Source organism: Molothrus ater, chromosome 12 (assembly GCF_012460135.2).
Source record: "Molothrus ater isolate BHLD 08-10-18 breed brown headed cowbird chromosome 12, BPBGC_Mater_1.1, whole genome shotgun sequence".
Lineage (NCBI taxonomy): Eukaryota > Metazoa > Chordata > Aves > Passeriformes > Icteridae > Molothrus > Molothrus ater.
The window spans coordinates 16,515,921-16,532,402 of NC_050489.2; the positions used below are offsets into that span (position 1 = coordinate 16,515,921).

General features: G+C 38.6%; 1 protein-coding gene across 1 annotated transcript in view; it reads left to right on the forward strand.

Moving 5' to 3' along the window:
• Positions 1–16,178, forward strand: part of BCO1 (beta-carotene oxygenase 1) — a 45,444-nt gene extending 29,266 nt beyond the window's left edge. Inside the window, exons 2-12 of the mRNA XM_036390501.2 lie at positions 788–941; positions 3,687–3,815; positions 5,194–5,323; positions 6,549–6,696; positions 7,566–7,713; positions 8,660–8,880; positions 9,739–9,996; positions 11,079–11,181; positions 11,772–11,866; positions 13,517–13,628; positions 13,798–16,178. Of these exons, the coding sequence (XP_036246394.1) occupies positions 788–941; positions 3,687–3,815; positions 5,194–5,323; positions 6,549–6,696; positions 7,566–7,713; positions 8,660–8,880; positions 9,739–9,996; positions 11,079–11,181; positions 11,772–11,866; positions 13,517–13,628; positions 13,798–13,970 (1,671 nt within the window). The 3' untranslated portion in view covers positions 13,971–16,178. The remainder of the gene's footprint in view (positions 1–787; positions 942–3,686; positions 3,816–5,193; positions 5,324–6,548; positions 6,697–7,565; positions 7,714–8,659; positions 8,881–9,738; positions 9,997–11,078; positions 11,182–11,771; positions 11,867–13,516; positions 13,629–13,797) is intronic.
• The last annotated feature ends 304 nt before the right edge of the window (positions 16,179–16,482 follow it).

Consider the following 16,482-nt stretch of genomic DNA (forward strand, 5'->3'; position numbering starts at 1 on the left):
TAATTGTGCAAAGATTTTCTTTATCCTTCATGATCAATGGAGCCTAAGATTTACTCTGCAATCACATGCTTTATATTGAAATAATTCTCTTTCCAGAGGATTTTAAAATTAACAACATCGAATTCAGTTAAGTACCTTATCTAGAAACAAAAGCATGAAGTTAAAAATCTGCCTTAGTTTTATGGAATCCTGCCATACTTTCATAGGTGGATTTGGGTCACATATGGGAGAATATGGTAGAGTGAAAAGATATTTAGTTCAAAGATGTGCCACTCAGTTGACTCAGGAGCAGCTTGCACATAAAGAAGTACATCCCATGACTATTCAGTGATGATAATTTGTTAATTTACAGAACAGCCCAATTTAAAATCACAGAATGAAAAGAAAAGGATGATCCCCTGCTCTGAAGTGTTTGTCATTCCCAAAGTGCCAAATCCAGAACGGTGAGCAGAGATTTCTTTTCCTTTCCTCTCCCAACCAGAAATGGTACGAGCATCCCCAGCAGTGTCTAACACGGACCAGGAAAGCTGCAGGAGATGTTTCAGCCTCTCCAGCTGTCCCCTGGCTGTGCCTGCCTCCCTCTGCCAGGCTCCTAAGGAGCAAACAGCAGAGACAACGCATTTCTTACTTCCCCTTCGAGCCAGCGAAAGAGTTAATTTTAATACGAATGTGCAAGAATTAGAGTGTATGTTCTAGGGATTAAAGATCAGCTATTATAAATAGTCAATCTATAAGCCAGCGGCCACCAGCTCCCGCTGCACTTTGACCTTATCTTTATATGTAACAGGAAAGAGCCGCTCTGAGCCCAGCCTGGGGGGGACAAGGGCGCCTGCGGGAGCGGCCGGGCAGAGCGCACGCACCGGGGATTCCAGCGGACATGGACACGCTTTATGGCAGGAATAAGGAAGAGCATCCAGAGCCCATAAAAGCTGAGGTGCAGGGTAAGTGAAAGAAAATCTGTGGTAAAACCAGCCGCTATTTTGGTGTTTTCTGATGCGTAAAAATCGTGACTCTTCTTCACCCGAGGCAGCGCTGGAAAGGAAACTGAGAGAGAGGCGCAAGGGAAATTTGTTTAAAGGACTGATCTCAGATAATATTTGTGACCCTGCTGAGGGATTTTTCTCACTCCATGAGCATTTCTGTGTACTTTTCGAAAGTCTGTTTGAACAGGACTCACTGAAGCTGGTGATGAGGGAGAGCCCGGGATTCCATCTCGGCCACCCCCTCCTCCATGGCTCCGCTCCCACTTTCGCTTTCTCCCCTGGAACCCTTCCCTGCCCTCCGCTCCCCGGGGCTCCCGAATCGGGGCTCTTCACCCCTGGCACTCCTAAGCAGCAAAGCACCAGGACAGGATCCACAGGGTAGCGTTAAAAAGAAAATAACCCAGGAGAAACTGGGGAGTGTCCTTCGGCGACGCAGTTTAAAGTGGCTCTCCAGGCTAGGGGTGGCACTCGACCAACTCGTTCTTTTTCCCGGTTTCTTTTACTTTACAGAAGACTTTTTTTCCCAATAGCTACGTGAGAGGTTTGTTGCTGGGAGCCCCTGCTTAGTAAATCTTGGCCGTGTTGTTTGTGATATGTAGTCTAAGAAATGGTAGGAATCTGCCATTCCCAAGTACAAAACTTAAAACTTGCAGGGCTTTGTTCCTGTTCAGTTTCATAGCTGAATTGGAAAAGATTTTGTGTCAAGTCAGACAAAGTGTTTTATTTTAATGCCTTTGAATTATTTCATGCTTTGATGGGTTTATGCCTTTCAATTGTTTTTTTTTCTCAAGGAAACAACTTATTATAAAAACATTTGAAGTTATTTGCAAACAAACAACTTATCAGGCCTGATCTGTATTATGCAATAGTTTATTTGAACAAAGACTGCATATTTCAGAAGGTAACGTAATACATACAAGACATTCCTTCTTTGAGAAAGAAAATAAAAGAGAACCATAACCCCTTCAAATATTTTGGTAGTCCTGAACTCTGCCAGTATTTTGGCTCCTTGTTACTCAATATGTACACTGTAAATATCTATCAGACTTCTAAAATCATCTGCCATTTAACCCATGCTCTGCTACAGGCATGTGATTTTACAGGCATGAGATGCTGTTACCATAGTTAATAAACGTCCAAATATTTGGGGATTTCACTGTGTCACTAATGTGTCCTCACCCATTACAGAAAAGAATAAGGTCCACATTTTTAAAGCTATATAAGCACTTTTGGTTGTTGATTTGGGGCCCCAGTGTGATTTACAGAAATGCTTAATTCCTGCTAAGATGAATTATCTGAAAACCTCACTAGTTGGCCCTTTGCTCCTTGTTTTTCATAATGAAATTATGTCAGAAATTACAAGGAATTGCACCAGAAATTTCAGAAACTAAATTAAGTCCACAGTGCTTTAAAAAGATCTTTTTCCCTTTCTTATCTTTCCTAGCAAAATTATCATATATCAAAATATACTACAGCTATTGCCTTGGAGTTTCTTGTGTTAGAAAGGAAAGTAAGGTTTAGTTTTCTGGGCTCTTCTAGAAAATAGCAACAACAACAATAATGATGATGATGATAATGAAAGTTCCTCAGTTGTGTCAATTTTTAATGTACCTCATGTATTCCAGAGCTGTAACCCTGATGGAGTTATGCCCTAATGATGGTGCCCCATCTCTGGAATTGCTCAGGGCCAGGTTGGATGGGATTTTGAGCAAACTGGTCTCGTGGACCTGCCCACAGCAGGGGTTGGAACGAGTTAATTTTTAAGGTCCATAGGAGGGCATTTCTAGCTGTTGTAAAGGGGTTTTAGCAAGAAGGTGTGTCAGCATAATCAATGTGGGATCACAAACTAAATGATAAGGAGAAATAGAAGTTCTGAAGAGCTTTTTTATGCACAGGTAATACCCAGAGCAGGAATTGTGTGAAGAAGCAGTGTGTGATCCTAAATGTTCCCTCAGGAGTCACAGGCACAAAGAAGCAAGTCAAGCTTTTTATATAATATCTGATATGCCTTTGTTCATCTCTTTAAACCTATTGACATTCTTTAATTGTTATTATTCTGTCAGTTAAGTGGTAGGTGATGCATCTCTTGCAGGGATTTGATGAGGAACATTTATGATTCAAGTCTCAACAGCACTTATGTATTTTCAGTACAATATTCATATACTTTATTGTGTACAAAACACTATATTATGACTAGTGTCACAAAAGCCTTTCCCAAATTACATGATATTATGCTGTGTAATCTAATTAATGAAATTTTAGTGGAATTAATTTAGCCTGAACTCTAAGCTGATGTGCTGAAAGCCAGTGCAAATCATATAACCTATAAAATATATTTATTTCTGATAAGCTTGAGCTTTTTCTGGCCCAAGTAGAGGGGGTTAAATGGATCACTGTAAAATATGAATGCAGGAAAGAAAGGTCCAATTTTATTTGCTTCCTGATCATTAACAAATTACATTCCAGCAGTCTCATTTTGTTATAATAATCTCCAATAGCAATAGTCATGCAGATTGTCACTAGTGCCACATTTTTGAGTAGGGGAAATTTTAGTTAACCCAAAGTCCAATATAATTATATGGTACTGGAAATCTCAACACACCTACAGTCTGTCTGACTGCATGAAGCCTCTGCCTTTAAGAAAAATATCCTGGAACATTCTCCTTGCCTAAATGAATACTGATAACTCCTTTTTGGTTACAGGGCAGCTGCCCACTTGGTTGGAAGGGGTGCTGCTCCGAAATGGCCCAGGGATGCACACCATAGGGGACAGCAAGTACAACCACTGGTTCGATGGCATGGCTCTGCTGCACAGCTTTACATTTAAAAATGGTAAGTTGTTGCACATTGGATTGAAAGGAACTCAACAAGCCACATTTTGGTGCCTTAATGTGGCACCAATTTGCCACATTAATTGGCATTCTGTTCTGAATTGGGTTGCTAATTCTGTTCGGAGTTGGGTTGGGGTCTTGTGGGTTTTGTCTGCAGAGTGGTGTGTGAGGGGGGAACTGCTGTGGGGGAAGTCTCTCCACACACCCCCTGACACCCCACGCTTGACAGCAGCAGCTGGGATGTCTCTGCAGGGCTGTTTGCAGGGAGATTTACTTGTCCTTCCTTCTGCAGTGCTGAAGTTCAGTGCTGCTGTCACCCCAGCCCAGCACACACCCAGCCCTGGGCAGGTCACTGCAGGGCAGCCTTTGCCTCCCATCCCACAAAAACCTCACTGGGTTCCAGTGGCTCAGCCCCAGGGACTGTGGTGCCCAGAGGCTCTTCTGCTGTGCAGGAACAGCCCAGTTTCAGAGAGGACCAGCACTCCCCTTTTTGGGATTTAGTTGCAGCTATAACAGCTGCCAGGAGAGAAACTGGGCCACTGTGTCACTTCACATGTCAAACCTCACTTAAAGTATTTGACACCCTACAGTCCCTCCTCCTGCCTGTCATCCTTATGGAAGAAAGACAGGCAGCTCTCTACCCTAAACAATTCAATTCCATTTTTTTTTTCAGTTAAAACATTTTTCACCCATTCAGCTGTTACACAGTGAGAGACAGGATGGTTTACACCTGGATTCTTGTGGCAGAAAATATGTATCTATTTTAAAAAATGGGATTTACTCCTGTTATCCTCTAATCCTAGTATTTACTTTTTAGTTCCCATTTCTGTGGTTGGAAGCATTTAATGCCATTGCAGGATCTCTAGCCTGTCTAGCTCTACCTCCTTCAAAAATAAACTATAAAGAAATAGTCAGTGTTTTTTAAATTGCCAATATGTCTTACTTACCTAAAGCAAACACAGCTCACTTAGTTCAAGTACAGTGGAGATTCATTAAACTGTTGATTCCTTCAAGCAATCTGTTACTCCCATAACTAAATTTTTGCCAATATAGGAGATTTTTTCACCACCTGTAAATGGATTGTATAATTAATCATTTTTGCACACATTGTTTTATTTGCTGGAACAGTTTATCCAAATCCCTACTTTCCCCTCAAAATTTCCCCAGTATTAGTAGTGGAAGTCAGGAAATCTTGACAAATTGTTACCAGTCTCAGCAGCCATAGAGCCTTTAAAACAGGGAGCTGGGGGTATTGTTGGTTTTATTCCCAACTATTGTTGGCTCAAGGACAGCTGCTTGAGAAACCCTGGCTCTACCTGTGCTGATTTTTTGAAGGACTAAGCATAAAATGTGATTGAGACCTGTTTGTTCCTCCTCAGGTGAAGTTTACTACAGAAGTAAATATCTCCGAAGTGACACGTACAACTGTAACATAGAAGCAAACAGAATCATGGTGTCTGAGTTTGGGACTATGGCTTATCCAGATCCATGCAAAAACATATTTGCCAAGTAAGCAATGCTTTTCCCAACAAGATTCTTCTATCTACTTCTCTCTTCAGCACAGAGGTCTTTTTGTTTACCTTTGACACATATGTACAAATACAACAGTTGATTTGTAAATTTACAATTGCTAAATATTGAAAAGGCCAAGAGGTATGAACTGTTTATGGTTTAGTCTAAGGCAAATATCTTAAATTCATTTTATCACCAATATTTGCTGCTTTATTCAGTAACAGAATTGGATTATATAAAAAACAAATGTTTTCTTTCTCCAGCTAGTGAAACATTTTGATACTCTGTAAGGGGAGAAACAACAAGAAAGAAAAAGACTTAGAGATGGAGAAGGTATTAATACAAAGTCTATTCAACAAAAAAAAAAAAAGAGAAGCATCAATAGCTACAAAAAATTAGAAAAACTTTTTGATTAAACATGGTTTAACAGAAAGGTGAGGTCTAGGCCATCATGTTATCCTTGGTCTTGTAAAATTGGCTGTAGGGATTCACTAATAGTGCAAATAGGTCACCCTTCTCTCCTTGCCACTGAGCTTTCTCTGGTGACCTCAAACCTGATATTTGGTAAGGACACAAACACAGACAGTTATTGCAAAAGAGCTGATATGTTGTAAGTTGTTCCCCTGACATGAGATTTTCTTCCCTCTTCCAATAGCAATAGAGGAACTCTGGCATTTGAGGTTCAAAAAGGTTATAGCAACTTTGTCTTGGCTTCTAGTGACTGTGATGAAATCATACACTGATAAAGGAAACTGTCAAGCCTACAGGATGTCCAATCTTCTTTGAAATCCTAATTGTGATGTGGAATAACACTGATAACAAAAGTATTCCATTGGGGAGTGTATGAATCCATCTATTTAATGGAGCTGAAAAACCTACCAGCTTTTAGGTAGGAACTGGTAGGCCAAATTTTCCCAAGATAGGACAGAAGAGTGAGTAATTAATCCATGCTGATAAACCAGTGCATGTCCTAGAGCTGACAGCAGGAAAGGGCCTGGATGCCCATGTGTGTGTCAAAACCAGTTACCTGCATGTCCTTAACCCTCCCCCAGGCCATGGGCTTTGGAGAAATCCATCTCCTCTGCTCTCCCAGCCTTTCCAGGGAGCTGGGGCAGCAGGGACGGGCAGCCCCAGGGCTGTGGCACTGCAGGGTCACTTGTGCTCCTTGTGGGGGAAAGGCAGCTCCAGCTTCTGTGGCTCTAATGAAATTTCCTCTGGACAGGGCATTCTCCTATTTGTCTCACACCATTCCTGAGTTCACAGACAACTGTCTCATCAACATTATGAAAGCTGGGGATGATTTTTATGCTACTGGTGAGACTAACTTCATCAGGAAAATTAATCCACAGACTCTGGAGACATTGGAGAAGGTACAAACCACCATCTGTCATTCTGGTTCTTTGTCTGCTGATGAATAAATTTCAGGCTGACACATGAAGATGCTTTAACATGTTCAGGACACAAAATGCTTTTCTTCTACTGTTGTCTTACTTTTGAAATCATGGTAAAGTGAAATAGTGAAGATACCAAAAGATACAAGAGATCTTTTAAGAACTCCTGAGTTGAAATTTAAATCTTATTTAGTTTGGGAAAAGCTGGGCTTTGAGCAATTTCACTTGTACATAATCTAGGAAGGTTGCAGGAATAATTGCACAGTTACATGATTATTTTGGGTGATTGCCATTATTATGTATCTGTAGTTATAAAATTATTTACGTCATTAAAAAATCAGTAGGTCAGTTATATGACTACTTTTCAAGGACCTTATGTAAGATTTTATTTAATTATTAAAACGAGAACTTGAAATATTGAAATATATACAAAGATTTTTTTTTCTAGCCCACACTACAGTTTGAGTCCAATTTCCAAACTTTAGATAAGATAGAAATCTTTTAGCTCCAGCAGATTGCCAGACAGCTCTGTTAAATAAAGTGCTTTCAGGGTGAAATGGGCATTTGCAGAATAACTTGCTTAGCTAATCCTCCCTGATGTTATGTGGCTTCAAGGGAGAGGTGGCTCTAATTCAGATTCTGTAACTTGATTTAGCCTTGAATAAGGAGCTCATTTGAATACCTACAGAAGTGTTTTGGTTTAATTATTTAAATTTCAAAGCCATTTGTAAATGGGGTGCCAATATAAGGCTGCCAGGGCTAAAAGTCTGGTGGTTTTGTGCTGTTAGCTGAGATCAATTTTCATTCTCTTACACATCTCTCAAATCTCTTATTGTATCCTTTTCCAGGTTGACTACAACAAATATGTAGCTGTAAATTTGGCAACTTCTCACCCCCACTATGACAGTGCAGGAAATGTTCTCAACATGGGCACTTCAATAGTTGATAAAGGGAAGACAAAATACCTTTTATTTAAGATTCCTTCCTCTGTACCAGGTAAGAAATATGTGTTATTGATATTTTCTAGCAACTTTGTTAGCAATTTCTTTTCTTCAAAGGGCAGGGATGGTGATACATCTATTCTAGTAACCAATGGTGTTCATTTTCTTAATTTCAACTTATTGTGAACTTCATATTAACTGCTTAGCCTGTCTGGGCAAGTGCTGTTACAAAGGCTCTTCTTGAGTACTGTGTAAACAGGGTGTTTCAGTAAGAAGAAACTTACTTGTAGATGAAGATTCTAAAACAATTATAGGGCAGTACAAATAATTTGAAGTTGTAAATTTTAATTTCTTTGTAAATGAAATTTCTCTGCAAATGCTGATACTATGATTATAGTGAAAGCATGAGACTAAATAAAACCTAATATAGAGTTAATTCCTCTCTAGCCTGGCCAATACTGGCCCTTGCTGAAATGCTGTCCATTGTTCACAGAGCAAATCCCATGCTCTTTTTCCTTCAAGATCAGTTTTTGGTGTGTATTGTTGAAAACCAGCTTCTGTTGTGTTGTCTGTCCCTTCTGGAACAATCCAGAGGCCTTCCACAGTCTCCCCAGTTTGCAATTTTTAACTGGGGCTCAAATTTGGGGATGTCTCCTTAGGAGTTAAAAACCACAGACGTATTTGAACCCCTTTTTAAAGCTGCTGATTTAATTAAACGTATTTCTCCTCCATGCTGGAATTTCTGAAGACAGTAATCAGTGGAATCAAAGCCCAGGACAAGGGGGCTGTGCCTGAATGGATGCAGCAGTGACTTCACTGCATTGCTTCCTGCATGCAAAGTTCTATGTTAATTATACAGCAGTAAACAAACACTTTCTTAACAGGAAAATGCAAATAAAACTGAAAGGAACCAGTTCTTCCCTGCCTGGGAGAAATCCAAGCACAAGTTTGGAATGGAATTTATTAGGAATATAATTTTAATTTTTATCATTTAATTTCAGAACACGAAAAGAAGAAATCTTGTTTCAAGCACCTGGAAGTGGTTTGCTCTGTCCCTTCTCGCTCTCTGCTCCACCCCAGCTACTACCACAGCTTTGGAATCACAGAGAACTACATTATCTTCATAGAGCAGCCCTTCAGACTGGATATCCTCAAAATGGCAACTGCTTACATGCGAGGTGTGAGCTGGGCTTCCTGCCTTGCCTTTAACAAGGATGATAAGGTACTTTTCTTTCTGCTGAGCAATGGAATCAGGCAGGCCAGTGACCTCTTCCACACTGTTCTGTTTTTCTTCTGGTTCATTCATTTCAGTTGTCACTCTTTTTTTTTTTTTTTTCTTTTCAAACCTTAATTTTCATGTTGCACAGTTGTTTTAGAAGCTGTATGTTTTGGAATACTGTCTCCCATATCCAGAAATTGCTCAAATAATATCTGAGGCTGAAGCTCTTGAGAGAGAGGATTGTTTGGCATTGCTAGAAATACTGTGTGCTAGTAGAGAAATTCCAATCTGCTCTAGCATCTGAGACAGATCCAGTTGCTCCTGGTCCAAACAAAATTCTGTGTCTGGTGGGTGAGATCTGCTCCAGCTGCATTGCATGTGCTGGAGAGCCCCACTGGTGGAAAAGCCTGCACTGAACAAAAGAAGAGTCTTCCACTGTGGGAACTGAGGGGAAAACTGTTTTCTGAGGATCTTATTTCCACTTGCTTTGGGCATCAACACATGGGACTTGCTGAGGTACAGGGCACCAGCACCACAGAAACTCTCAACCAAGGCAGATTTATTTAACTTAAAAAAGAGCAGGGGATTTTCCAGGTTTTTCTGGAAAACTTTAATCCTCAGCCTAGCCCAAATAGTAATTTGCAACAGTAAAATGAGCTAAAGTTGTTCCACATTCATTTTACTGCTGTGTTTTCTTCAGGTTGAAACCCCTTGTCTGCTAGCAGCAAACCCTGAGTTCTTAATATCCTTCAGTAAAAATACACAGGGATTAGAATGTTGATGGCTACCATTAGAGAACAGTTTTCTTAATAACTATTTGCTGATTCTGAATGGCTTTAAATAATGTTTTCTCTCTTTCAGACTTGGTTTCACTTTATAGACAGGAGGACTAAAAAAGAAGTGTCCACCAAGTTTTACACTGATGCTATGGTGTTTTTTCACCATATAAATGCTTATGAAGAGGATGGCCACATTATTTTTGATATTATTGCCTATACAGACAATAGCTTATATGACATGTTTTATTTAAAAAACCTGACTAAAGACTTTGAAGAGAATGTCAAACTCACCTCCATACCAACCTGCAGAAGATTTGTGGTTCCTCTGCAGTGTGACAAGGTAGAAAGAAAATTACTTTTTAACCTGTTTTCTGATTGGTAATTTAAAATACATCAGTGTGAATAATTGGTGTATTATTAGTTGCCAGCCCTCGTGTGTAAATTTCTGATTCTGTGATACCCAGAGCTTGCAGGAGGTTTGGTTTCTGCATGTCCTGTGGGAAATGGCAGTGGGCAGCTGCACATGGTTCTGTGGATTGGATCCTGGTGCTGACACCATCCACTCTGGAGAACAGAGCTGTGAAGAAGATGTCATTTTCTTCCCAATGAGATTAATTGTTATATGCCATCAAACAGAAGCAGACAGACCCACTTGGCTGTTAACTGCAAGGGCATGCAGGTTCTGCACAATCTGTTTCTTACACTTCACTGGAAGCCCACATAAAATACATGCATGCTCCCAACTGGTGCAATGGTTCAATTAAAACTAGAAGATATCATTTAAGTGTGATATATAGCAGGAAGAGAAAAGATTTTATCTTTTAGTTTAATTTAAAGCATCACTTTACATCATTGTTTGCAGGGAAGATTTTATACTGCCCAGCAACCTGGGCAAGTTTCTGCCTGATACTTTTGGAATGGATATTACCTTTTTCTTTCTGCATCCTAGAACATTGCTGCTCTGTTCTTTTCTCAGAAACAGCTCTGCAGCAATGACAAAGGATGTGATGGATCACACCAGCTGTTCTGCAATCTTAAGAATTCAGCAGTAGGACATTATAGAGTGTATCACACCTATTTTTGCACTTGATTTTTAGCAGATGCAAAAACCTAACCTTGGTGACTTGCAGTGAAAATTTGACACCTTGTTCCTTGAAACCCATCTTCATTCATTAAATTCTCAAATTTATGGTACTTCTGGACCATAGCCATGTGCATCTAAACATTTCTAAGGACTCAGTGTGATTCAAAATAATTATTCTATGTTATAATAAAATACTCTGAGTGCAACAAGATTTCTAATGAAAACCTCAGAATCTAAAATGCCATAAATTGTTAATATTAATACCATACTCAGGAAAAATCTAACTTAGAAGCATATTTTTAGAGATCTATGACATTTCCAGCATTTTTCTCTTTCAGGATGCTGTAGTGGATTCTAATTTAGTGACACTTCCCTCTACTGCAACTGCTGTAAAGGAGAAAGATGGAAGCATCTATTGCCAATCTGAAATCCTATGTGAAGGTGAGATACATCCTTTAAATATCTGATGCTACATCAGTTTTATATTAATACAGGATTCCAAGTCTGATCTTGCAACTATTAGTATGGTTTGCTAATCTATTTGTTAAAAGAGTAATTTTAGTTAAATAAGTCTGTTATAAGTAGTACTTCAAGTTTAGCTGCATTTTATAAAGATTGCCATTGAAAGAGGATTTTTAACCTTTTATCAGGGGATAATAGCAGAAATATGTAAATACAAAATTACCTAAGGTGGAAGTAATTTCTTAGAATGGTAGCCTCCAATTCTATCCCAGTTATAAAGAAAGAAAAAAAACCCCAAACCAGAAAAGGCCTCATAAATTCCAGTCTAATGAATCCCTAAGAATAAAAAATTGTTGCCTTTTGAACTAACAGCCCTGGCTTACTTATGTTAGTACCCATCTTCAGATTCTTAGAAATTCAGACATTCAAAGTCTATACAACACCTTTATTAAGTAGTTCCAAGGTTTTTTTACAGGGCAAAACCTCCTGAAGATTGCTGTGTCTCTATAGATGTACATTTGAGGTTTTCTCTTGTCTTGTTTCTAAGTCTTGAAGTTTATTTTATGCAGGGATAGAACTGCCTCGCATCAACTATGACTACAATGGCAAAAAATACAAATATGTCTTTGCAACACGAGTCCAGTGGAGTCCAATTCCCACAAAGGTACAATTAACATTTATAAAGTCAGTGTTTTCCCATTGGTGGGCCATTCACATGCAAAGAAACATTAAATGCCTAAATTCTCATAAGGATAATTTCATGTTGTACCATTTCCCTCATAAAGTGTTCATAAACTCAGGCTTCTTACTCCAGCTTTATGTTCCATGAAAATCTCTTCAATAGCTACTGAGACCTTCATTTTTCTGCTAAACTGGGCTGAACCTTCTGTGATGTGCCAGGAACTACAAAGAAGAGAGTAGGAAAAAGAAGTATTATTTACATGTATATATTTATTTTTTTCCCTTTAGGAAACCTAGCAGAAAAATAAGATATTGTAATACTACCTAATAAATTTTAAATGTTAAAACAATATCTATTTTTTATATTTTGCTGGCTAGGTCTCTATTAGAGGTAGCAAATGCTTTATTTACATGTGCATGATTCTAGGAGACAGCCTGGAGTACAAATAGATTAACAGGGAAAGTATTTAATTAAGATTTAAAGATTAAATAAAATTAAGATAAATTACAGATTTAAATGTATGAGTATTATATGGACAAACTCACTCTTTACAATTCTTGTTCTGTGACTACAAGGCAGCACAAATTGCAGTCACTGTTGGCTCTTGCATATAATTTCCACAACTGATTACAAAATAGAGCTGGATTTCTGCATGATGCAAGAAAATTTATTGCAGCACATCTGACAATAACTCAAACAATTCTGCAAGGTTATTATTTACAGTGTAGATAATCTCTGCTTGACTCAAATATAATAAAAAACACTGGTAGGAAGATCTTTTTTCACATCAGTTGCAGTTTAATGAATGCAAGAACAACAACCTAATCCTTAGGTAAAGTCTGTCAGTGAAAGTGCTGTCATCTTGGCTAGAAGAGAGAATCCTTTCTAATTCTTCCTCCAGTAATTTGAATAGTTTCACTTTTGTGTAAACATATTCTTTGACTAAAGATCAAAATGGAAAAGAATAGAACTGCATCTCTATGGGTAGAGAAAAGGCCTTAATGTAAGTGAACTGAAAATGCCAGGGACCCCCTCTGGCCATTGCTTTGGCCACTCAGTGGGATGAAAATCCACCCTCTGCTCCTTCAGAAAGCACCAGTGTCTGCCTCACTGCTTTGATCTCTACACCTCACTAGGAACAGCCTTTCTTCTGGCACATGTACCCTACTGAGCAGCAGAAGGCCTTGAGCAATATGGAAGTAGCAATAAAAGGAAAATAATTCTCAGGATTAGAAAATGGCAATTCAAATCCTGTTTCCTGCTTTACTACAGAATCTCAGTGATTTGGAACAAGTCACTTAAATATTCTGTGTCTTGGACTCTCTGCAGTGAGGGGCATTACTGACAGTGAAGGCTCTCTTGTGGCCTGTTAGCATTTGTGAACTATTAAACACCCATAAATGAAAGGTGCAATTGTAATCTAGTGGAATGAAATCAAAAGAACATTGTGTGATTATGCAGCCATAAAATGTGACTCCAAAATGTAACATTTTCCAGGTGTTTCTTCTTGTGATGATACCTGCCTTAACTCAGCACTGATCCCCACTGCCAGCAGTGTGTTCATGTTGTACCTTTGGAAAAAGCCACTGCCAGGGTCACTGACATTTTTCTTTTCTTGTCACAACCATGTAGATTGCAAAATTTAATACCCAGACAAAGGAAATGCTCCAGTGGGGACAGAATGACTGCTGGCCATCCGAGCCTGTTTTTGTTCCCAGCCCTGATGCAAAAGAAGAGGATGATGGTAAAATAATGACAACATTCTGAAAGCTGGAATTACATGAGTTTTGTATTAAATCTTACAAGATTCTTAGTCAAGAAAGTTGGGTTAATGCTTCCACTTTGAGATGGGGTTATCTTTTCTGCTTAGTGAAATTTTCCTATGTTTCTAATTCTTCATTTGTGTGTCACAGGTGTTGTTCTGACCTGTGTTGTGAAGACTGATCCAAAGGACCCACCCTTCCTACTTGTCTTGGATGCTAAAACATTCACAGAGCTGGGTCGAGCCATAGTGAATGTGGAAATGCATATGGACCTGCACGGAGTGTTTATACCACAGCAAGACATGAAAACTGAGACTGAGTAAAATCTGTTGTATTGCACAGACTGACATAACCTTCTACTGAATGTGGGAAAATATCCTTCAGGAACAGCCTTCTCTTATGATAAGAAATGACTAATTATAACCTTCTCGATATCTACATATAATCTCTTAAAAGAGACAGAAATGACTTTATTACAAATAATTGTGTGCATAACTGGTATATCATTATTCCAAAAGAAGAATTATCAATATTGAAGTGCTAATGTTGAATACAGCTGGTGGGGCAAGGAATAGGAGAGAAAGGTAACAAGAAATGTTTTCTTTGAGTAGAACAAAGCTTTCTGAGCAAATGAAGTACTGTATTCATAGGCTGACACATGGCATGAGTCACTCATGTCTGCAGGTCATGTAACTTCCATGGGCTGTTGCAAGACTGCAGCTGACAATGAAAGTTGTCTCCTGCCAGAAAACCTCATGTTAAACTATCTACCATGATACCAATAATTCATGGCAATATATTCTCTTGGTGCTTGATTTCTTAAACTCTACCATAACCAAAGTATTATCCTGAGGTGCTACATTTTTCTTATCCAGAACCTAACCCATTCCTCCAGCTTTTCTAATAATTTCATGGTGTATTTTTAGCTTGTATGTTGACAAAACCAAGTAACTTTATTGAAATGGAGTACATGGTTATATGTAGCATTCAATTATACTATAGTGACATTCAATATTAAGCAGTTTTTATTTTATTATTTAAATCAGTTTTCCTTGGCAGGATATCTGCCATGGCATTTCATGTGATTAGATGATTACATTGTGTAAAAGATAAGAAGAATTGTTTGCTATTGCCACTATTCTCTGTTAATAGCAGTGTGTATGTGAATGAGGGCGGTGTATTCCTAGCAGAACTCAGACACACATGTGTGAAAAACAGTTTAGGGAAAGAGTGAAAGATCTAATTTAGGCCTCATCTGAACCCCACAGCAGCTGAAACTAGGAGCTGTTATTGCCATAAATGAGCATTCCTTTATGTCTGCTTAGGAGCACCCATGTTCTCACATGTTTTTATCCTTGTCTGTACCAGATGCTTCCTAATAAAAGTGCACAACTCTGACTCACAGTCACAATTAAAATGCACATTTCAACACAAAGTGAAGTGCCAAGCACAGTGTGACTGGTTGTGTTACAGAAATTGTATTTCTTACCCCTTCCCCTGCCACTGTATTCCTGATTTGAGTTATTGACTTTTCTTTAAGTGTGAGATTCTTTTGCTTTGAATTTTATTTTCTCATTGTAGATATCTTTGCTGTTGGAGGCATCTTTACTGATGGAGAAAACCAGGTGCACATCCATCCATTTTGGGTGTTCATCTGGTCTGTCTGTATCACCACACAGCTCAGGTACCTCTCACAGTGTTTCACAGGAAGGAAACAGAGTGAAATTGTCATTTATTACCTCCCCACCACATGAGAATCTGTGCTTGGTGAACTGTTTGTGATTACTTAACGTGTTTGTGGCAGAGCAGGAACTGAACCAACATCATCCACAGTTCCTGTAACAACCAGACCTCTGTTCCTCTGCTTAAGTCTTTGCACTTTGTTAGGATATAGATATTCAGGCTATTTTTAATGTAAAAAAACCCAAACACTGTGGTCAGATCTAGTTAACATATGCAGGTTTGGGCATTCAAATGTTTACATGTTCCATGAAATGGAAATAAACACTTCAGCAGTAAGGTGTGTCTGCAGAAATAGTCACTTTTAGTGTTTCCAAGGCATATTACCGTTAGTATTTAATAGAACTTTATCTTCTAAAGAAGAAATTTAATTCCATTTTTGTAAATAATATAGAACCAGTACTGGAAGAGAAGACTGACTTGTGATATTGGCAAAAGACATCAGCTCTGGGGTTGTTTCTTTTCATATGAAAAAGTTTGGATTTAACAAAGGTCCACAAATACATTTCTAGAATTAAAAGGTGGCAATCAATCAAAAGTCTAACCATTGTTACAGATTTTCTTCTAAGAGTTTGTCTCTAGAATTTCTTCTGTAGTACTCACAGGGTTGTTTTTGGATAATCATAGGTTTGGATACAGGAGTTACTTGACTTCTGAGGAGATAATTTTTACTGGTAAAGATGGCAGGATAGAGGACACACTCATCATAAAAACAACCTGTAGTCTAAGCAAGGAAATGTGTTATTTACATTCATGTAGAAATAATGCAGAAAATAAATGATAAGAACTTGTCTTGGGTATGATTTTTCAAATGAGATGTGCCCTATTCCCTTGGTCAGTACTACACAGGATTTGATTAGCATTAAGTTTGTAGTTAACCTGAGGAGAAAAACAGTGATGTAAAATGATTCTGCATTTGCTAATCCCAGTATCCTCCTGTAGCAGAGACAATAGGAATAAAACCATACAGCTAATCACAAATTTGTTCAAGAATGTGTTTAGTGGTTGCAATACCAATCTGATGAAACATTTGCCCTGAATATGGTAACACACTATCATTTCCAGGCTGACAGAAGCAAGGGGAAATGCAGATAT